This window comes from Lithobates pipiens, unplaced genomic scaffold (genome assembly GCF_037356315.1).
Source record: "Lithobates pipiens isolate NorthernLeopardFrog02 unplaced genomic scaffold, aLitPip1_a1.2 Scaffold_3, whole genome shotgun sequence".
In the NCBI taxonomy this organism is placed as follows: Eukaryota; Metazoa; Chordata; class Amphibia; order Anura; family Ranidae; genus Lithobates; species Lithobates pipiens.
In genome coordinates, this window is record NW_027507790.1 from 8,714,592 (window position 1) to 8,737,739 (window position 23,148).

A 23,148-nucleotide genomic window follows, 5' to 3' on the forward strand; every position below is an offset into this window, starting at 1 on the left:
GAATTCTGTCACTGATCGCCAGTGAGGTGCTGAGATCGCACCTTCTCACTGTGCATGTTCTCCGCTGATTACCTCAGTTTCATAAACTAGCACCATCCCTTGGGCTCCTTCTGCTAATTTCGTGTTTAGTAGGAGTTTTGGTGAGTGTTGATTCACGCTTTTCAGTTTTCGCTTTTCAGTTCGTTTCTGAACGGCCATTCGTCAACCAGACATGTTGCGGAAACGTGTTATTTATTATTGGCCTTGAAGTTATTGCTTTGACCCAAGTCCAGTCCAGCAACAGGATAAGGAGGATTTCTTGGACCAAAAATTGGTTGCGTTATTAATGGTGAACAATTATTTCATATGCCTTTCCTGCGGGACTTCCAGGAGAATAATCCAGATGATTTTCAAAATTATTGCCGGATGACGAACCCCTGCCTTTACAAAATTCTTGGCATTGGTGACCCCATATTAAGAAGCAGGACACGCGTGAGGCTTTTCTTATTTTTTGTTTGAATAATGATTTGGTAAATGTTTGGATGCATAGAATGCACTTTTTGGTTAAGTTCTATTGGCAGATAGCATATCTAATTTTACATTTTTTTTTTTATTTTTTTATGTACAATAAAAAAAATTGTGGCGAATAATACTTGGCTATGTGTATTACTTCAAGTGACAGTTTGGGAGTAGGCAGTTACATTTAAAGAAAAAAAAAAAAAAACGCCAACATAGTTGTATATTTGATCGTAAAAAGTACAGGATAATGGTGTTGTGGTAACTTGCCCAAAAAAAAAAAAAGAGTTATTATTCTTTATCACTAGAAAATAAAAGCCTTTTAAAATACGTTTGGCAGAACTCCATCATCAGTATCACCAGCAAAGCAGCTTCATTATTAACCCATTAAAGAAGAGAATTGTGCGCTGCATTTCGAGATTTCATAATTTGCCACGTCACGAATGTTAATTCTCTTCCATTACGAGCACTAGTTTACAAGACCGACCATTTCCCGCTCGTCCCTGCTTCCAAGCATGCGTGTTTAGACTTTGGACTTTTGTCTGATGGAGTTGTGTACACATGCTCAGAAAATCAGACAGTAGACATTTGTTCACAGAAAATGTTTAAAGCCTGCCATCCAACATTTGTCCATGTAAAATCCAACAATTGTCGGATGGAGCGTACAAACGGTCGCAGTTTACTGTCAAAAAATCAGATCGTGTGTTCGAGGCTTTAGGCTACTTTCACACTGCGGCGGGGGTGCGACGGCGATTTACCGTCTTTTTAGCAGCGCTTTTCTGCCCCAAAGATGCTGATTGCAGGACTCCTAACAAGTCATGCTTTAACCACTTAAACCCCAGACGGATTTACCCCCTTAATGAGCAGACCATTTTTTGTGATACGCCACTGCGTTGCTTTAACTGACAATTGCGTGGACATGCGATTCTGTATCCAAATAAAATTGATGTACAGTGCCTTGCGAAAGTATTCGGCCCCCTTGAACTTTTCAACCTTTTGCCACATTTCAGGCTTCAAACGTAAAGATATACATTTTTTTATTGTTTGTGAAGAATCGCCAACAAGTGGGACACAATTGTGAAGTGGAACGAAATCTATTGGATATTTTAAACTTTTTTAGCAAATAAACTGAAAAGTGGTGCGTGCAAAATTATTCGGCCCCTTTACTTTCAGTGCAGCAAACTCACTCCAGAAGTTCAGCGAGGATCTCTGAATGATCCAATGTTGTCCTAAATGACTGATGGTGATAAATAGAATCCACCTGTGTGTAATCAAGTCTCTGTATAAATGCACCTGCTCTGTGATAGTCTCAGGGTTCTGTTGAAAATGCAGAGAGCATCATGAAGACCAAGGAACACACCAGGCAGGTCCGTAATACTATTGTGGAGAGGTTTAAAGCCGGATTTGGATACAAAAAGATTTCCCAAGCTTTAAACATCCCAAGGAGCACTGTGCAAGCGATCATTTTGAAATGGAAGGAGTATCAGACCACTGCAAATCTACCAAGACCTGGCCGTCCCTCTAAACTTTCAGCTCAGACAAGAAGACTGATCAGAGATGCAGCCAAGAGGCCCATGATCACTCTGGATGAACTGCAGAGAACTACAGCTGAGGTGGGAGAGTCTGTCCATAGGACAACAATCAGTCGTACACTGCACAAATCTGGCCTTTATGGAAGAGTGGCAAGAAGAAAGCCATTTCTCAAAGATATCCATAAAAAGTCTTGTCTAAAGTTTGCCACAAGCCACCTGGGAGACACACCAAACGTGGAAGAAGGTGCTCTGGTCAGATGAAACTGAAATCAAACTTTTTGCCCACAATGCAAAACGATATGTTTGGCGTAAAAGCAACACAGCTCATCACCCTCAACACACCATCCCCACTGTCAAACATGGTGGTGGCAGCATCATGGTTTGGGCCTGCTTTTCTTCAGCAGGGACAGGGAAGATGGTTAAAATTGAGGGGAAGATGGATGCAGCCAAATACAGGACCATTCTGGATGAAAACCTGTTGGAGTCTGCAAAAGACCTGAAACTGGGACGGAGATTTATCTTCCAACAAGACATTGATCCCAAACATACAGCAAAATCTACAAAAGAATGGTTCACAAATAAACATATCCAGGTGTTAGAATGGCCAAGTCAAAGTCCAGACCTGAATCCAATGGAGAATCTGTGGAAAGAGCTGAAAACTGCTGTTCACAAACGCTCTCCATCCAACCTCACTGAGCTCGAGCTGTTTTGCAAGGAAGAATGGGCAAAAATTTCAGTCTCTCGATGTGCAAAACTGATAGAGACATACCCCAAGCGACTTGCAGCTGTAATCGCAGCAAAAGGTGGCTCTACAAAGTATTAACGCAAGGGGGCCGAATAATTTTGCACGCCCCACTTTTCATTTTTTTTATTAGTTAAAAAAGTTTCAAAAATCCAATAGATTTCGTTCCACTTCACAATTGTGTCCTACTTGTTGGTGATTCTTCACAAAAAAATAAATTTTTTATATCTTTATGTTTGAAGCCTGAAATGTGGCAAAAGGTTGAAAAGTTCAAGGGGGCGAATACTTTCGCAAGGCACTGTACTTATTTAATTTTTTACCCACAAATGGAGATTTCTTTTGGTGGTATTTGATCGCCTCTGCGTTTTTAAATATAAAAAAAATTTTTTTTTTTTTGCCATTTTATATAAACAAGAGTGAAAATTTTGAAACATATATTTTTTTTCTACTTTTTGCTATAATGCATATCCAATAAAGTAAAAACCCTTTTTTTTTTTTTTTCATCAGTTTAGGCCAATATGTATTCTACATTTTTGGTTAAAAAATATCCCGATAAGCGTATAGGATTGATTTGCGCAAAAGTCTACATAATAGGGAAAAGACTTCCTTCCTTCCTTCCTTCCTTCCTTCCTTCCTTCCTTCCTTCCTTCCTTCCTTCCTTTTCTATTCACTGTATAAATTGCACTGACAGGGAAAGGGTTAAGTGATCCCTAGGAAAGTGCTTTCTAACTGTATCAAGGGGATGGACTGACTGGGAGTACAGAGAGATCGCTGTTCCTGATCACTGGGAACAGCTGACCTTTCCTCCCCCCTCTCAGAACAGGGATCCCCATTTTACCTCTGAGGAGCTATCGCGGGTGGCCGGTGGATATAGCAGCCGCCGGGCATGTGCTTTGGCTCCCACGCAGCGCCCTGTATCCATTACATGATACAATGTACGGGTGTGTCCTTTCACTCAATAGAGCTGCTCTGCTGCAGTATATGTGTGGTGAGCAGTCCTAAAGTCCTTTAAAACTGCATCCACCCTTTAGAATGATGGCAACCTATGGTTCTTTAAAGCGTCACCTATGGAGAATTTTAACGCCTTTACAGGTTACCAGTTTAGAGATGCACAGGAGGTCTGGTGCTCAAATTCTTGCTCTCACTCTGACATTCACAACAATGCATCACATGTGTGGTACGATCATTGTTTACATATGCGTGCTGGAGTGCATTTGCGTGTAAGAATGGGGCTTTACGTTTTTGTTTTTTGTTTGTTTTTTAACTTAATTACTATCACAAGGGATGAACAACATCCCTTGTGACAGCATGGGACATGACAGGTCCTCTTTATTGAGAGATCTGGGGTCTATTAGACCCCCAAATTTCTCCTCTGCCCTCCAATGCAGACGATAAAACAGATCAGTTCGATCAGCTGCTTTCCTGGTGGCTAATGACAAGGTTAACAGAGGCGGAACCCGAAGTTATGACATACTCGTCGCTTCCCTCTCCCTCTCCCTCTCCCTCTGCCTCTGCGCAGTCATCAACACAGGTTGCATCGCTCCTGGGCTCCGATAGCAGAATCAACAGATTATTCAGCTACTCGGATCACTAATGCTGAAAATGTTCATACCAGTATTGTGTCTCCAGGTGCAGGCATCATCCCAGTATAACCACTGCAACCCGGGCATGTCCTGCCGCTCGGCATCTATCAATCAGTAAAGTCCGAGACCACGTCCACCCCAGCATTCTGAGCGCTCAGCCTCAGCGCCTAGTAAATTGGCTCCACTCACCTCTTCCATTTTCTTCAGCGTGGCTCAGAGCCTGAGGGAAGGGAGCACGTCTGAAGAGAGGGGTCTCTGATTGTGAGTGTGAACTGAGCAGTTGTCCACAGTCCACCTGCACAGCACCTGAGGTGTTGCAGCCTGTCGCTGTGTCCATGTCTATTCTGCCACTAATGAGTTCTCCATAGCAGCATTGTCTGCAGGAGTCCGAAGTAAAAGTAAGTACAAACGCACATCACAAGTTGTATGAGACATAAGAGCCTGAGAGGGACTTGACTTGCCCAGCCCTGATTAACCACTTACAGACTGAAAGGATTTGCCCCCTTAATGACCAAGCCATTTTTTGGGATACGGCACTGCGTCACTTTAACTGACAATTATGCAGTCGTTGCACCCAAACAAAATTTACGTTTTTTTTATTTTTTTATTTTATTTTTTATTTTTTTTTTCCCCACAAATGGATCTTTCTTATGGTGGTATTTGATCCCCTCTGCGTGTGGGTTTTTTTTTTTTTTTTTTTTTTTTTTAATTAATTTCTTCATCAGTTTAAACCAATATGTGGTGTTCTACAAATTTTTGCCAAAAAATCCCAATAAGCGCATATTGATTGTTTTGCGCAAAAGTCTACAAAATGGGGGAAAGATTTAGCCACTTTCTATTTTTTTTTTTTATTTTTTTTTTTTTTTTTACCAGTAATTAGCAGGGATCAGCGATTTATTAATTTTTTTTTTTGCAGGACTGCGGCGGGCAAATCTGACCTGTGACACAAATACAGTGATCAGTGCTAAAAAAAATAAAAAAAAAATAAAAATGCACTAACTGTATAAGGCCCCTTTCACACTGGAGCGGTGCGCTGGCAGGACAGTGAAAAAAGTCCTGCTAGCCGCATCTTTGGAGTGGTGAAGGAGCGGTGTATTCACCGCTCCTACCCATTGAAATCAATGGGACAGCGCGGCAATACCGCCGGCAAAGCGCCACTGCAGCGGCGCTATGCGGGCGGTTTTAACCCTTTTTCGGCCGCTAGCGGGGGTTAAAACCACCCCGCTAGCGCCCGCAGACCGCCGCTAAAACGACGGTAAAGCGCCGCTAAAAATAGCGGTGCTTTAACGCCGACGCCCGCACCGCCCCAGTGTGAAAGGGGCCTTAGTGGCATAAAACAATAAGCGTACATTGTGCAAAAGTTATAGCGTCTACAAAATAGAGGATAGATGTATGCCATTTTTTATAAAAAATAAAAAAAAAGTTAAAAAAATGTGTATGTGTGTGGTTAAAGTGTGGCATTGTAGGGAGTGGACAGTGAGCAGATTTTTCCTCAGATCATGGCCTAGTGTATTAATATATGTACAATATAGGTCTGCAATTAACGTTATTTTCATAATCTTTTAGTTGGCGGATTTTGGTTTGATCGGATAACCAAAAAATGTATTCTTTTTCAAATAACAATTTTATTTTTCATAGTCGTAAAACAGAGATATCAGTGCAGGCATACAGCAAAAACAGCAAGGCTCCCAAAATCTGGAGGGCCCTTTACAGGGATACAGCATATAATAACTTGGTATAGGGCGGTATAGCAAAAACAGGCCAAAAAATTTATTCTTAAATATCTATATGCATTGGTAAATATAAATAACCAACTATATGGTTAGGGAGCAAAATCTCTAATCCACTCTGAGAATAACAGAAGAGAGATATACTGTATATACTATTAGAGGTTTAACATGGTAAATATCATCAGACTCGGATCAAATTTATTATTTAAAGAGGGGGAAAAAAGATTAAAGACGTGTGTGTGTGTGTGTGTGTGTTTTTTGTTTTGGTGGTTTATTTATTTATCCCCCCCCCCCCCCCCCGATTTTCAGACCGAACTGTAATATATTATGTATGGCAGACTCTCCTGTCATTGCCAGGTGGCTTGATAAAAGCTACCTGCGCCTTCTGTCGCTTATGCTGGCCATACAAAAACAAAACAAAAATGTCTTCCTTCAAAAAAATAAACTTTTTTCATTTTAAGAACATTTGTTCAATTTTATAATAGTTAGTGGGGGCAAATCAACGTTCGTTTTCGACTACAGTGATGGGAAAATTCTAAGGAACAGAATAGAAAACTTCTTGGTCAAAGGAGTTTGCAGACCTGTATGTAATTTTCATTAAGAAATTACATTCATTTTAAAACTGAATATTAAAAAGTGACATTTTCAAAGACATGCTTTCATTCAGCGTTTTATTTTTGGCAATTTTTTTGTTGGGTAGATTAAAAAATGCAAATTACGTCAAACGTACTACATACTTTTCTGCAGCTTCTCCATTGTAGTCTATTGAACCAAACAATAAAAAAAGCACAGTTTGTTGCGTTGAAAATTTCATTCCTGGACCCAGGCAGCACAATGTCTTGAGCCGGCCCCGTGTATATATCTGTATCTTTTTACATTTTTTTTTTTTTTTTTTTTCTTAAATGCACATACAGTCTGTAATTATATGCTCAACCTTACAATAGTGACTTTAGACGGCATTCAAAATTGGTGGTAAAACCAATTCTGAAGGAAAGGGCTTTACACACAGTATCAAATCATACACTTATAGATGTATACAGAAATTTGTAGAGCAATAGTTAGTACATGAAAGATTTAACCTGGGTTTACCACTACTTGAAGGAGCTTAAATATTTAGTAGTATTAACTTGTGATATGCCTAGTCGTGATACTTGCTTTTGCATATTTTTGTTTACTTATTCTGTGCATTATGTATACATTTTTAAATTTTGCATTAAACGGATTCCAAAAAATACATTTTATATTGTGCTAAAAATTTTAGAAAGCAAGTGCAATATGATTTATCAGTTATTTAAACAATGGCATGAACTTCCTCCTTTTCCATTTTTAAAGTTTTCACATCCTCTTCTTTTTGTTTCAGTTCATAATGTAAAGCCAGAATGCTTGGATGCCTATAACCAACTGACGTAAGCATTTTTAATTTCCCTTGCAGTTGTATGACTTTTAACATGCTTTTATTTCTTGCCTCATGAAAGTCTTTTGTTCTCAACTTTCAAACAGCATGAAAGGGAGCATTATCTGTCCCTATTAATAATATCCAAAGTTGGATAAGAGAGATCGCCAACACACCAATAAGATTATTTTAAAGTACAAAAGTTTTTTTATTGATGTTTCTCTATGGAGATCATACGTTTTGGGACTGCACGGAGACCGGTCATCATGCCTGACTTTGAGGCCGGTTTGCACCCATCTGCGGCAATGGAACCATTCAAACAACTTTTAAAAAAGATTTCTGCTCGACTTTTCTACGATTTCATTGCGACTTGCGTTGACTTCTGTTTAGGGGTGCACCGAATGTGTGTTTGATACCAAAAATGGAAGATACACTAGGTCGGAAACCAATACTGAAAATGACAGGTTTTAAAAAGAAAAAAAATATTTTATAATATATAAAATTGTCTAAATTGTGTTTATTTGTTGTTGTTGTTCATATTCTATTTGATTATCATGATTTTTTTTTTTTTATGAATAGAAAAAATAGTACAAAGAATCCAGTAAAGTAAAATAAAGTACTTTGTTTACTAAAAGTAACCCAAATAAATTGGATACAGACGATAAAGTACCCAATTAAAGAAAGTAACTTAACTTACAGTAACAGTACAATAATTAAAAAAATTAACATAAAACAAGCATAATGCCAGAGTAATATGGTAACTGGGGTAATTGGCGCTACCTACAAATAAAACTCCTTACATGTATGTATATAAATATATAATCCCGAATATATCATGTATTCATCCTAAAGAATATATATATAATAAAAGGAGGTATAACCCCAAAAAACTGCTATTCTGCGATTTTTTTTTTTTTTTTTTTTTTTACAAGCTACTCAGATGTCCCAAAAAACACCAAAATTCCTACTGTAGATTAATTCCTGAGATTGACAAATAGTTCCAATAAACGAAGGAAAAGGAAAGAACCAAAAACCAAACAACAACAAACAAGAAAACAAAAGATTTGTATCTGTATCGCTAAAAAGCAATATTCCCTAAAATCGCATTATCGCCAAAATATGGTTAAGTAAGCAAATTCCCAGTAGGAGGCGTGTGTGAATGTGCTAGTGAAATTATAATCCCAAATATGCAAACTATAAGTGCAAAACGCTAATATAGACATATATATATATAAAAGAATTTGTTGCCTAAAATCGCATTATCGCCAAGATATGCAAAAAACCCAGTAGGAGGTGTATATAAATGTGCTTAATGAAATTAAAATTCAAAATATACAACCTATAAATGCAAAATGCTAATATAAGCATATATATGAAAGACCAAAATATTAATAGTATATAAAAATTATATCAAAATTGTATCAAAAAAGTGCAAGTGAAAAAACAAAAAACAAAAAATATAAAAACAAAAAAGCAAAAAAATATATAAAAAAGCAAAGAGTCAATTAACCCCCAAATTAAATAAACAATCCATAATAACCAGAAGTGCAAAAATAGTGTCCAAATTTCCAAAAAAATCTTCAATGGTGCAATTACAGAAAGTTCAAATGTGACTATAGTGCTTCTTGTGCAATCTCCAACGTGACTTCTGTGTTCCCCCACAAGGTACCCCACTCACCAGAAGAATACACCCCTGCAGGGGTAATTCGCCTTGAAATCAAAGTCTGCCGATATCCAGCTCTTCATTCGCATCCAGAGAGAGTTTTCTCAATCCCTGCTGATGTCCAACTCCTCAATCGCAACCAAGGGGAGATTTCATATATCCTCATAAGAAAAAAATTGTAGTCTCCATAGTGTGATTTGTATAAAAAAATCAATTTATTGCCACAAAAATATAAACCAATAAAAACATAAAAAAATGATAAAATGAAAAAAACAAATCTCATATATTGAGACAAGATGTGGAACCACAGTCCATTAAAAAATCACTCAGCCTCCATATATAAATAAATGGTAACGTTCCAGGAAAACAGATAGAAAATCCTAGAACAAAGCTGAGAGAAAGGTAATAACCATACGCTAATGGCACTTTATCCCAAAAAACACAAAGGACTAAAAACCAAAAAACAATGTCCCAGGGTATAACCTGTTGTCTATGGTCACTCCAGTGTTTGTAAGTCCCCCAGGGATAGAGCCCTTCTAGCGCGAAAATGAATCCGAACGTGGAAGCCGCTCGGTGGATACGCAGCTACGGCTTGCACTCCAACTGCGCTCCAACGAACGGAACTGACGTAATAAGCGTAACTCCGTCGAACGCGTTTCGTCATTGACGTCTTCAGCGGCGGTGTCACGCTACTACGTCTTACAACTTAAATAGGAAAAAACCCAGATTGAGCAGCATCTGATTGGCCAACGTTCGTAATTGACACCCAAACAAACAACAATGGGCTGTACCCTGTGTCTGAAGGAGTGACAACCACCGTATCCAATCCGCATGTTGTTACCACCCAGTTCCAAGCCAGAAGGCGAGGGGAGGATATCCAAAAAAAAAAAAAAAAAAAATATATATATATATATATATATATATATATATATATATATATATATATATATATATATATATATATATATATATATATATACACACACATATATACACATATATACATACATGTAAGGAGTTTTATTTGTAGGTAGCGCCAATTACCCCAGTTACCATATTGTTCTATTTTTTGGAGGAAACACCTATTGGAGTTTCTTTCTTTGTGGGTGGCAGCAACCTAATGATATAACTAGTATTTGGCCGTAGCCACTGTTATTGCTATCCTTTCCTACTTCCCACCGTTGTCGAGCGCGGTTTTCCTTAATTTTATACTTATAATGCCAGAGTAGACTAAGAGCCTCTATGTTTGAGTAGCCGTATGGTATTTGCACTGTTTGCTTTATTATTTTTCCAAAAAATATAAGAACCATAAAACTAGACAGGGGGCACACAGGCTATTATACACATCATACTAGTAAGCCGGCAGTTCTGTTTCAAAGCTTGTTGTCAATGTAGTACTGTAAAACATCAGCTTCCATTCCATGATACATCACCATTCACATCCCTTTCACATCCCATAATGGGAGCGGGACAACTGGAAAACCCAACAGAATAAGGTGTTTCAAGGACTTCTCTTCCTTTAAAGCCAGAGCTCTGAGGAGGCAAGGTAACTTAGGCAAGTCCTCAAAACAAGTTAACCTGTTGGGTTTTCCAGTTGTCCTAGGTGATGTGATGTGTGGACTGGAAGCCTACTTTGACGACAAGGTTAATAGAGTACACCTGTTGGTTTGTTGTATGTCTAAGTTACCATTATTAACAAAGAGAGGTCTTCCTTAATGCAGTAGGTTGGGGTGCCCTCTGTCTGTTTTATTTCAACAGTGTAAGTTTATTGAGTAAAAGAAGCAGCCAGAAACTCCATAACATCAAGCGTATTTATTTTCAAGCCTTCACAATGAGTATAGTCAGCAGCAGACTAGTTTCGGCGATAAGCCTTGTTCATAGCACTCATGTACGTTTAAAAAGCATGAACGTTTCTATACAAGACTGTCACATGACTACTGCTCCTCTCCAATCAACAATGTGTTCAATTTAAAGTCAGGTGATTGGTTACAAATTGTCAGCAGATGTGTAGATGACAAATGAGATGCAAATAGTCCAGCTATAATACAACACTTGAGATTCAAAACATACGTGCGACGCAACTCCAGCCACACAGTATGACTGAAATCGCATCGCATTCAGAATAAACTCGCAACAGGACCCATGCGATCCGATTCATGCCCAAACTGACAGCTCGCAGTGCGACAAAGATGAAATGGGGTGTCGCTAACAATGTATTGACACTCCTCAGCAGTTAGCATATGCCAGTGTGAACTGCCGAGCGAGTCGGTGCGATAAAGGAACCCGCCGTAGATTCACAGGGTTCTCGCATTGCAGCAGTGTGAACTGGGCCCCAAAGTGTATCAAAAGCGATGGGCATAATACAATGTCCATTGCTCCAGGACTTTTTTTAAACTTTTTTCATAAAAAGGTCCACATCATAGCAGTGGTTCATTCCTGCAGGTGCCCTTGTCTGTAGGTGGAAAATCCACCAAACTTCACGGAAAAGTGCATGGTGGATGTCCCCCCCCCCCCTACGTGAGGATAGTTTAACTCTAACTCTTTCCAACCCTGACTACGAGAAGGATGCGGATACAGAACAGATATACATATAGTTTTGCACATGCAGCGGGCTGATAGCTTGGGGAGAGAGTGAGACCTAGTTTGGCGCAACAACAACAAACTGTGTAGTGTACAGTAAGTACTAGTTCAAAAGCTGGAATTCTCTTAAATTGAAGTTCCAAAAAAATATGTAGAACTACTACAATGAACATTGAGCAACCAATGGCACAACTAGGCATGGGAACATACATTACTAGTTCTTCCAAATGTGTCCAATAGCAATGTGACTAAATCTATTTCAGAGTAAAAGTGGTAGATTTCGCTTTAAGAACAAAAGTTGTTCAGCTTTCTCACAAGAGAGACGGTTCCTCTTATCAAGAATATGAGATGCTAGACTGAATAGTCTCTCTCTCACACTCTACTGTGTTTGTTTTTTTTAAAGCCCATGACATGTGGAACGCACTCAAACTCAAAAAAATGTGCGAACACATAGAGTGGAACACACAGTGCAACGGGTACACGAGCCCTCTGAAATCAGAGGGTCTTGCCCTGAATCCCCCAGGGCGTTCGGCTCCTGACAGGGACAAAAGGTACTTAAAACATGGTCTATCTGGCCAAAACCAGAAAGGCCCCTTTCTCTGGAAGGTCTGCTGAAACAGACCCACCCAAATACTAGGTAGGGCTCCCCCGAAAGGAGACCCCATGAGAGAGGATGAACTAATCCAGAAGGCCATGTCCACACCCTCCTAAGACTTTCAGGGCAGGCCTGAGGTCCTGCTACCCTACTGCTCACACAGTGCAAAACAATGTACATAACAGCCCCAGCCAAAAGGCCCGGCCCGGGAGGCAGATGCTAAAAAAAGCGGGTAATGGTGCAGTGACCTTGGTGCCTCAAATCAAAGTGACCCTCACTCGCAATGATTTTCGGCACCCCTGGACTGCCACTCCAGGGGCACATACACCATAGGCTTTCAGGACCAGCGACCCAGACAACAGTAGCCCCCACCCCAGGCAGGAAGGCCTGAAGTTCTGAAGGCTTGGTGGGAGCCCTTTACCATCCGGCCTCACTGTTGCCACTCCTACACATCACTCCTACCTAATTACATTCGGGAAGTACTAACTGCTCCTCCTCCACAGCTAGAGAGGAGCCGGTGTTCCCTCACAAAAAACTGTCCGGGGCTAGGAATACCCAATCTAGGCCAGAAGGCCAGGGACCTGATGCAGCACCCATCCTCACCAGGACACCTATCTGGACGGCTCAGACTCAAACATTCACCGGCCCCCAGTATCTGTTGGGCAGCACGGTGTGAACACTATCGAAACTTTCCTTCCATGTGCTAATGACACGATTGGAGTTGCCTGCCGCCCCCGCCAAAGTTGAAAGTTTGTATTAGTTACTTATTATATAGTTAGTACTAGATGGATTGTTTTGTGAGTGTCATTGCTGTCAGTAGTTAAATACAATGCTCACCGGCGAATAGTAGTAAGAGTAGCCATCCAGGAGGGATGCCTACTTTCCAGTGCAGCCTCCCGAGTCACAACTGCGTCTCAACCATGAGGAACGTCCACAGGGAAAGTGCTCCCAACTCCAGCCACAGTGAACTCTCAGCGTCTTCACCTCGGGTATGTGTTCACAAGTTCAGCATCTTAACTACGAAGAACGTCGCACGTTGTTGCGCGTTACTGCGCATGCGCAGTTTTTGGAGCCATTATCTATCTGCAAGATTTTCCTTTTGGCAAAGTGCCGAAAACACCATGTTTCGGCGACCGAAAATTTCAGTGCATCCCTAATTCTGTTAAATGAATGCCTTAAAAAATTGTTGCATGAAAGACTGCTGCTTTGTAGTTTTCTGGTGTAGAATGAAAGGCTGTTAATGTTTAAATGTTTTGTTTTTTTCCCCCAAAGTCGGTTTGTGTAGCCTAGGTACAGGTTTGACAAGCACATTGCTAGTAGACCCCTTGACATTGAAGAAATTGGACTCAAATCCTAAAAACTAAAATGTTGCAGTAAAAAACATACACAAATCGAAAAACAATCCATTTTACTAATAAGCTTTGATTTAAAAAGGCAGGATAGGGAAGCGGTCATTTTTTTTTAAAAATAGTTATTTATTATTATTATATAAAAGTACAAGCTTTTGATGTAACCATATTGGTTTATGTGTTGGAGGTAGTGGAAGTGATTGTAAAATGTATTTATTTTCCTAAATTACAAATATGTTATACTTGCCTGCTCTGTGCAATAGTTTTGCACAGAGCAGCCCTGGTGCTCCTCTGGTGTCCTCCCACCAGCGTTCTTGTCTCCTCCTCTTCTCCGTGAGTCCCCATAGGTAGCCACTTCCTATGGTGGCACACGCAGGCCCAATCCTAAGCCTCAATCTGTGTCCATTGATGCACAGTGCGGCTCAGCCCTATTTGACCCCCCCCCCCGCGCTCCCTCGTCACGTCTCGGATTTGATTGACAGTAGTAGTAAAGAGGGAGACCGAGCAGCTCTCGGACACAGTACTGGTTTGAGATCGGGCTCTGAAAAGTATTTAGGTGGGAGCCGACAACAGGAGGGGGTAGTTAAAGGGGTTGTAAAGTCTCAAGGTTTTCACCTAATGCTTTCTATGCTTTAAGGTGAAAACCTGTGCTGCAGCTGCCTCCCCCTCCCCCCCTTTTTTTTTTTTTTTTTTTTTTTTTTTTTTTTTTTTTCCCCCCTTACATGAACCCGTCCACTCCAGTGATGAGCCCAGCAGTTCCAGCTGCTGTCTCCCTCCTCATTGGATATATTAATAGCATTAATCAAATCCAGTGACACGAGCAGGGGGTGGGGCCAAGTCCTGCTGTCTGAGTCAATGGACGCAGCAGTGGGATTCAGGAGCCCAGGAGTGCTACCGGCGCTGCTCTGTGTAAAAACCTTGCACAGAACAGGCAAGTATAGCATGTCTGTTATTTAAAAAAAAAGTACCTTTTTTACAATCGCTTTAATGCAAAGAATGCATTAAGGTAAAAAACCTTCAGCCTTTACAACCACTTGAACTTCTTCTTCTTCTTCTTCTTCTTCTTCTTCTTCTTCTTCTTCTTCTTCTTCTTCTTCTTCTTTCTTCTTCTTCTTTCTTCTTCTTCTTCTTCTTCTTCTTCTTCTTCTTCTTCTTCTTCTTCTTCTTCTTCTTCTTCTTCTTCTTCTTTTCTTCTTCTTCTTCTTCTTCTTCTTCTTCTTCTTCTTCTTTTTCTTCTTCTTCTTCTTTCTTCTTCTTCCTTCTTCTTCTTCTTCTTCTTCTTTCTTCTTCTTCTTCTTCTTCTTCTTCTTCTTCTTCTTCTTCTTCTTCTTCTTCTTCTTCTTCTTCTTTCTTCTTTTCTTCTTCTTCTTCTTCTTCTTTTTCTTCTTCTTCTTCTTCTTCTTCTTCTTTTCTTCTTCTTCTTCTTCTTCTTCTTCTTCTTCTTCTTCTTCTTCTTCTTCTTCTTCTTCTTCTTCTTCTTTCTTCTTCTTCTTCTTCTTCTTCTTCTTCTTCTTCTTCTTCTTCTTCTTCTTCTTCTTCTTCTTCTTCTTCTTCTTCTTCTTCTTTTCTTCTTCTTCTTCTTCTTCTTCTTCTTCCTTCTTCTTCTTCTTCTTCTTCTTCTTCTTCTTCTTCTTCTTCTTCTTCTTCTTCTTCTTCTTCTTCTTCTTCTTCTTCTTCTTCTTCTTCTTCTTCTTCTTCTTCTTCTTCTTCTTCTTCTTCTTCTTCTTCTTCTTCTTCTTCTTCTTCTTCTTCTTCTTTCTTCTTCTTCTTCTTCTTCTTCTTCTTCTTCTTCTTCTTCTTCTTCTTCTTCTTCTTCTTCTTCTTCTTTCTTCTTCTTCTTCTTGTTCTTGTTCTTGTTCTTGTTCTTGTTCCTGTTCTTGTTCTTGTTCTTGTTCTTGTTCTTGTTCTTGTTCTTGTTCTTGTTCTTGTTCTTGTTCTTGTTCTTGTTCTTGTTCTTGTTCTTGTTCTTGTTCTTGTTCTTGTCTTGTTCTTGTTCTGTGTTCTTTGTTCTTGTCTTGTTCTTGTTCTTGTTCTTGTTCTTGTTCTTTGTTCTTGTTCTTGTTCTTGTTCTTGTTCTTTGTTCTTGTTCTTGTTCTTGTTCTTGTTCTTCTTCTTGTTCTTCTTCTTGTTCTTCTTCTTGTTCTTCTTCTTCCGGGATACACAAGCACTATTGTGCTGTGTCATTTGTCCCTCTCTTGTAAAACCTGGTTGATCCTGCCTTTTCCTGTGGTCCACCTTAGTGTGCTGAACCACGGTAATCATGGCTGCTGATCCCTAATTACTGTGGTCAGTTAACATGCCTTCCGTCATCCCTCTCCCTCTACCCCCCCCCCCGCCTGTCGGCTCCTCGGGAGTCTGCTTGTGATCCATCCCCTCTCCGCCTTTCCCCCTTGCTATAGTTGTAAAATTACTACTGAGAAACCCTGTAATCTCCTTTCTTACAAGAAGATCTAATGTGCAGTATCTGTTTATTTTAAACATTATTCCGCAAAATACCTTATGTACAGTGCCGCTGAGCGCTCACGTGACCTCATGTAGCTCTCCGTACGTTTAATGTAAGAGGGGAATCTCAGCCCTCCCGCTGTAGTGCTCAGATTGGCTAAGAAGCGGAACGGCAGATCACATTAGTGCCCAGCAGTGATGTAAAGAAGGTATTTTGTGGAATCATTTAAAAAAAAAAAACGATATTGCACATTATACTGTATCTTGTATCTCCACTTGAAGCCTCTCTTCTGTGTGTGCATCAATGGATCTATGTGTTGCTGAATGCTAAAGCGCATACAGCTTTTATAGTTGACAATGGTGGCTGGTTCAGGAGTTATGGATGAACATTGCTATGTGTAAAAATGCTGCAGGGTGATTGGATACTTAAAAGCACATGTACTGAAAAAGGCAGCTAGATTGTTTGTTTTTATTGGATTGGTGCAGATCCGATTCTGATCAAGCATTTAAAGTAATTTCACCTTGTATAAAAAACAGCTACTGTGTGCCTATCTGTCTTCCTAAGCAAATCCCAAAGGTACCTGTTTGTTGGCGATGCCAACAAGGTCAGGTATCTTTTTTTTTTTTTTCTTTTTTTTTTTTTTTATTACACATATTTTGGGAATGCCTTGTACTATGTCTATTCTGAACTGAAGTGCGCAAAGTAATCTGTCAGTTTACATCAGTATGGCCAACCCACAGCTATCTCTTGAACATTGTGACACTGTGTCAAACAATACAAATCCCCCTTCATAGCCCAACCACTCCGTGTGTCCTGAACTTGTGTTTTCCTGTGGAAATTAACACCCCCTCCCCCCCCCCCACAATACAGATGTAGTTCACCAGAGTCCATTAAATTCAGTAGTCGTGAGGAAAAATTCCGTAACACCTGGTACACTTGGGCTGCTTTTACCGCCCTCCTTCATAAGCTCTGTAGTTGATCTAAGCTAAGGCTGGATACACACTCTACAACTTTTGTTGTTCGATTTTCTTTAGTTTTATCTTCAACTATGTGGTGCAAGGGCCTGCCTGATTGCGTACAAATTGAAGTGTTTAGGTTTGACCTCATATTATTTTTTTTTAACCAAACTGAAGTTTATTGAGCATGTAAAAGAAAATTACATAATACACAATCAGAAACCGTGCAACAGGCACCAAACATCATGGAGGGTACATTCCATGTCTGACATAGCATACTGAAATTTGCAGTGCACGCAATACAATGTCGTCATATAGTATAGATATAAATGCTATAGATCTCCCAGATGGCCACATCAAGGAGGCATCGGCCTACACTCTTCGCATAATCCCAGCACCCTAGCTCACACAGCTGTGGGGATTTTCCCAGCCACCTACCCCATTGACCTCATATTATTATTGGTTTTGGTAAATCTAAAGGGGGGGAAAAATCAAAAAGCTGTATAGTGTGTATCCAGCTTTAGATTCTTCCATCTTGATTTTTTTTTTTTTTTTTTTTTACTATATATCTTTATTGAATATTTTTCAAATTTTACAAAACAATCATACACCACTTCTCAAAATATACACGTGAGAAAGTAGCGGGGGGGGGGCCTGAGCTCTCCCAGAATAACAAATCTATTTAAAAAATGGTATTAAGTTCCCTTGATTACACCTACACTAACATTCTCTCATACCCTCATCTTTGCTTCCATTACCTCCACCATTCATCACTCAGCAAAATTAGATGTCCTTATCGCCTAGACCTTACCCCTACGTGTGTTTGATCCTCAATGAATCTCTTTCTCTATCCACCTCTTCCAAATTTCTTAAGAGCGCCTTGCTTAATGTATGCCGTCCTTTCTTTAAGAATCACCACTTCCATACTATGTTCCCATTCCCTACTGGATGGGGGTGTGGAAGATTGCCACCTCTGGGCGATAAGTTTCTTGCCTGGAAAAGGCGTCTAAGAATTGCCAATTGGGTGTCTTTCGGTCTACCGTCTCCCTCTAACCACCCCAGAACACAGAGTCGGGTCCATATCAATGTGTACTTCGAACACCTGGATATTATAATCCACCACCTCCCGCCAGTACCGATTTTAGTTTTGGAAATCTCCAGAACATATAAAATAAGGTCCCCACCTGTTGTGCAAATCGAGTCGTCCTGTCTTCGACCAAACCAGAAGAGCTTTTGTGGCGTATAATATGCCCTATATAAAAGGAATAGATGTGACATCTTCTGCGGAGGGGAAAGCGAGACACAAGGGGCAAAGTCCAAAATCCTTTCCCGTTCTAATTCCGATATGGATCCCACATCTTTCTCCCATTTATTCCTATGGGGCCTTGTTTGCTTCCATTCACGACTCCCTTTATATATACTTGGGTATATTTGGGATATTAAGCCTTTCCGTGAGTTAGCCTTGCTTACATTCTGTAGGACAGGTATATTACTCCATTCTGTTGACCTCCCCTTAAACTGTTCTGTCAAAGCATGTCTTACCTGCAGGTATCTGAAAAAAGATTTATTAGGGATTGCAAATTGATCTTAGTTCCTGAAAAGATTTTAGCTTTCCATTATGGTAAATCTGAGAAATAAGTTTTAAACCTTCTTTCCCATTCCCTAAATGTCCCCATTTTCTGCACCTCGTCTAACTAACTTCCTATTTTCTCATAAGGGGGAAAATTCAGTGAATCCTCTGTATCCCAAAATGTTTTTTGCCACATCCCACACTCTTGCCATCAAGTCAGGAGTGATCAGCCCCCGCAAGAAGATCCCCCACCTCCAATGCTTCAACCAATGAGTTGTGCGCAGAATTCCGTAGAATATTACATCCTCGACCTTCTCCCTCAACTTCACAACCGCCTATATGTTGGAGCTGGGCCACCAGAAAGTAGCTATACAGGTGAGGGAGGGCGGGCAACTCCTCCCTCGTTTTTTGGGAGTTATAGGGTATCGAGGCTAATTCGTGATATACCCCCTTTCCAAACTAAATCTCTAAATGGAGCATCAGTCATATGGATATTTTGTAGATCCAGACAGGGAAGTTATGCAGGACATATTAAAGCTGTGGCAAAAGTATCATATTGATTAAATTGCAACGTCCTGCAGTGGCTAATGGAAGTTTTTTCCAGATTAAAATTTTTTTTCTTTGACTTTGTTTAATAATGGCACTAAATTGATTACTATAAACTGCTTAGGGTCCCTCGTAATGTTGAGACCAAGATATTCTATTTGGTTCACTATTTGTAGCCGTTCCGCCTCTCTGGGTAGAGGGCTATCTATTGGGTCAATTGGTAATAGGGAATATTTTTCCCAATTAATCCTGAAAGATGACCAAAGTTACTTATTTTGCACATAGTCTCCCTCACTGAATCCTGTCTATCACTGAGCAATAGGAGAAGATCATCCGCAAATAGTATTACTTTGTCTTCTTCCTCTCCTAGTTTGTATCTTTTTATCCCTGGAGAGGACCTAAGGGACACAGACAAAGGCTCGAGGGCGAAGAGAAGGGGGGGTCAAAGGGCACCCCTGTCTTGTCCCCCTCAGCAGTCGAAACCTGGCAGAGTGCTCATTGTTCACTCTTACCCTCGCCCCAGGTGACCCATATAATTACTTCACCCAATTAACAAAATTCGGACCTAACCGGAATTCCCTCATGGTTCTCCAGAGTAAGTTCCATTCTAGTGTATCGAAGGCCTTGGCGGCATCCAAAGATAGAATCGCCCTGTTACCCTCCTCTTCCGTAGGAGGGTTAAGATATAGTCGTCTTATATTTATACTGGTAAATCTACCTGGTATAAAACCTGATTGATCAGGATGAAACAAGTTTATGTACGACTCTATTTAGTCTGGCCGCCAAGACCTTTTGCCAAAATTTTTGTATCAGAATTCAGTAAGGAAATGGGTCTATATGATGCAGGATCTAGCGGGTCTTTATTTTCCTTAGGGATCACTATTATTGCACTAGTATTCCATCTTGAACTGACTCAGTTGACATGCAAGGAATCAATATGGTATCCCTATATAACTTCCAGAAGATAGCCATCTGCGCCAGCTTGGCCCAAGTGGGAGGTGTTGCCTCCTGTGCACTGTTTTCCATCTTTGTTTCAATACTTTTCTCTACCTCCCTTCCTGGATCTCCTCTTTCCTGTACTTCAAACTTCTCTATTTTCCTGAGTGTTTGACTTTCAAGCTGGTTTCTGGCTTTTGATCCCTTGTTGTGAACTCAAGCGATGCGTTAGAGTTACTTATAAAACTTGAGGCAATTAATGTCTTGTCAGGTTATGCAGTGTCTTTATCGAAGGGGGCCAAGCCATGTGCAAGATGGCACATCTTTATATGCAGGTGTCTATATAGGCCTGTATCTATATTACAGTATCTGTTTGATCTTTCAATGTCGTTTTTTTTTTTTTTTTTTTTGGTTTCCTAATGTTAATGAACATGCCCTTTTACTCCCTAAATAAAGAATATAAAAAGATAGCTACTGGTAGATTAGTTTTCACATTTTACCAACATTTTAAGATGTATCTAGCATCAATAATCTTGTTTCAGTAAAGTGAAAATACAATTTATTTTCACTTTATTAAAACAAGAATGTACGCAATTTATTCTGTTAGAATTTTACACTGTAATACAAGAATAAAATAAAGCAATTGGGCTTAAAACGCCTTTTTTATGGTTGTGTAAAAAAGTGTTTCTTGTTTCCTATGCAGAGAAGAGGTCCTACCCAAGCTGCACCAGGATCCAGATTACCCATGTGACTTGGTGGGTAATTGGAATACGTGGTATGGGGAACAAGACCAAGCAGGTGAGTGCAGATATTTTGGTTGAGCACTGGCATGTTTTCTGGTTAAATGCTGATTTCCCCTTTCAGTTCATCTATGGCGATTCTCTGGGGGATATCCTGCTCTCATGGACTGTATGAATAAATTACGAAATAACAAGGTAATGGACATCTGACAGAGCCTCAAAATCCTTGTGTATGAATTTGGTAGAAATACATCTGCTTTATATCTTAATCGGCACAGTGCCTTTTCTTAATTTTCTTTTAAACTTACCAGCTTTTCACTCCTCATTCTGCACTAGGATTTCTTTCTTCCTTCCTTTTTTTTTTTTTTTTTTTTCCCCCCTGTATAGTTCACGTTCTCCTGCAAATACATTGTCTAATATTTGGCCATTCTTACCAACACCATATCCTATCTACTGCAGGAATACCTGGCTTTCCGTGAGGAGCGTAGCCGCATGCTGCTCTCTCGCAGAAACCAGCTTCTTCTCGAGTTCAGTTTCTGGAATGAACCAGTACCTCGTAAAGGACCCAACGTGTATGAATTGCGCACATACAGGTTAAAGGTAACACTTTTATCCACATACAGAGAGAGCACAGCATGTTGAGGCTTATGATCTCCACTTGGAAACTGGTGTGAGGCCTAAACATTTGGATTAAATTGTACTGAAAATATTTCACAAACCCACCTAATTTTACTGCAGAAGTAAAACTGGTCATGCATCAGAAATGTTTTTTAAATATGAAGTGAATTCCTGCATCTACTAGTCCATAATCATGGGGGCCAGGAAGTCCTGCTCAGACTAGTTTTATTTGCAAAAACTTTTGTTTTGTAAACTGATTATAAAGAGATTGTAACAGCTAAATTATATCCTATAGCCATTTCTGATATTTTTGAATAGAATGGAACAGGGATTATTAAATGGCGGACCACGGTCCGGAAATGGACCAAGTGACGGTCCTGTCTGGACAGTGGCCGCCACTTATCAGCTGAGCTCTCCCGAAACTACCTCCTGGCTGCTGCTGTTATCCTCACAGCCAGCGGGGGGGCAGGAGGTGCTAAAGATTGGGATGAAGAGCAGGAATAATCGCCCACTTGTTAACATAGTAAGTTAGGGAAAAAAACAAGAAACACCGCGGATGTGGGTGAATCCAGATAAATGAATAAGTTAAGTGAATTGAAGGACTCTTCTCAAGGGTGCTCGCCATGGTTCACCCACTGTACAACCTGCAAAAAGGAAGAAATGGCTGCACTCCAAGATGATGATGAATATGAGTCCTTTATTAATCCATTTAAGTGACACACCACAGGAAATAACACTGATCAAGGCATACATGTTTCACACAGTGGGAAAAAAAGTTCACTGTGCTAGGTGATCTATAATGGACAAAAGTAAATAAATTGCATTTATAACAGTCCCAACATGTGATATAAACAGATGCTCATGCTGAAAAATACATCTGTGCTTCTTGGTGCTCAGACCGGGTGCCCCACATACATGTACACTCACCCCTCAATATTGACCAACTATCGCTAGTGTGATCAATCAAGCGTGTGGAGAGATATCTGTTTGGTGGCTCTTGAAGTGGATATACCTCATATAAGTAAATATGAAAGAAGAAACCTCATTGCACAATAACGTTTGAAAAGTATTTTATTGATAAAAACAATTGGTTACACTCATGTATAGGTGCCTACATCCTGGCACCCAGTGTAAATAGCAGGTGATTATTTTGGAGGCAATTGGCCCACTTAAGATGGTTGACCACTGGCTGCGGTTCTGCTTGATTCCCAATAGTTGGTAGTGGGCGGAAGGATGACTCGATCTAGCCTCGACGTGTTTCAGTCAATTAATGGGCCATCATCCTTATGGCCCATTGATTGTCTGAAACGCGCCAAGGCTAGTTCGCAACACACTTTCGGGAATCGAGTAGAACCACTGTCAACCATCCTAAGTGGGCTGATTTCCTCTAAAATTGCCTGCTATTTACACCGGCTGTCAGGACATAGGCACAATTTGTTTTTTATCACAAATTCCCTCTCAAACATTGCGCAATGAAGTTTCTTCTTTCATATCTACTTGTATGAGGCCTAGCCACTTCAAGAGCTGCCAACAAACTGATACTTTCAGGGGTACACACACACACACACACACACACACACACACACACACACACACACACACACACACACACACACACACACACACACACACACACACACACACACACACACATTGATACTGCATTGATTAAGCACA

The 23,148-nt window shown here is 40.2% G+C and overlaps 1 protein-coding gene across 1 annotated transcript in view; it reads left to right on the plus strand.

The window, feature by feature from the left end:
* NIPSNAP1 (nipsnap homolog 1) overlaps nt 1–23,148 on the plus strand; it is a gene marked incomplete in the record, with an annotated part of 54,523 nt that overhangs the window by 24,072 nt on the left and 7,303 nt on the right. Inside the window, 4 exon segments of the mRNA XM_077461225.1 lie at nt 7,443–7,488; nt 20,817–20,911; nt 20,978–21,048; nt 21,313–21,453. Coding sequence (XP_077317351.1) covers nt 7,443–7,488; nt 20,817–20,911; nt 20,978–21,048; nt 21,313–21,453 — 353 coding nt within the window.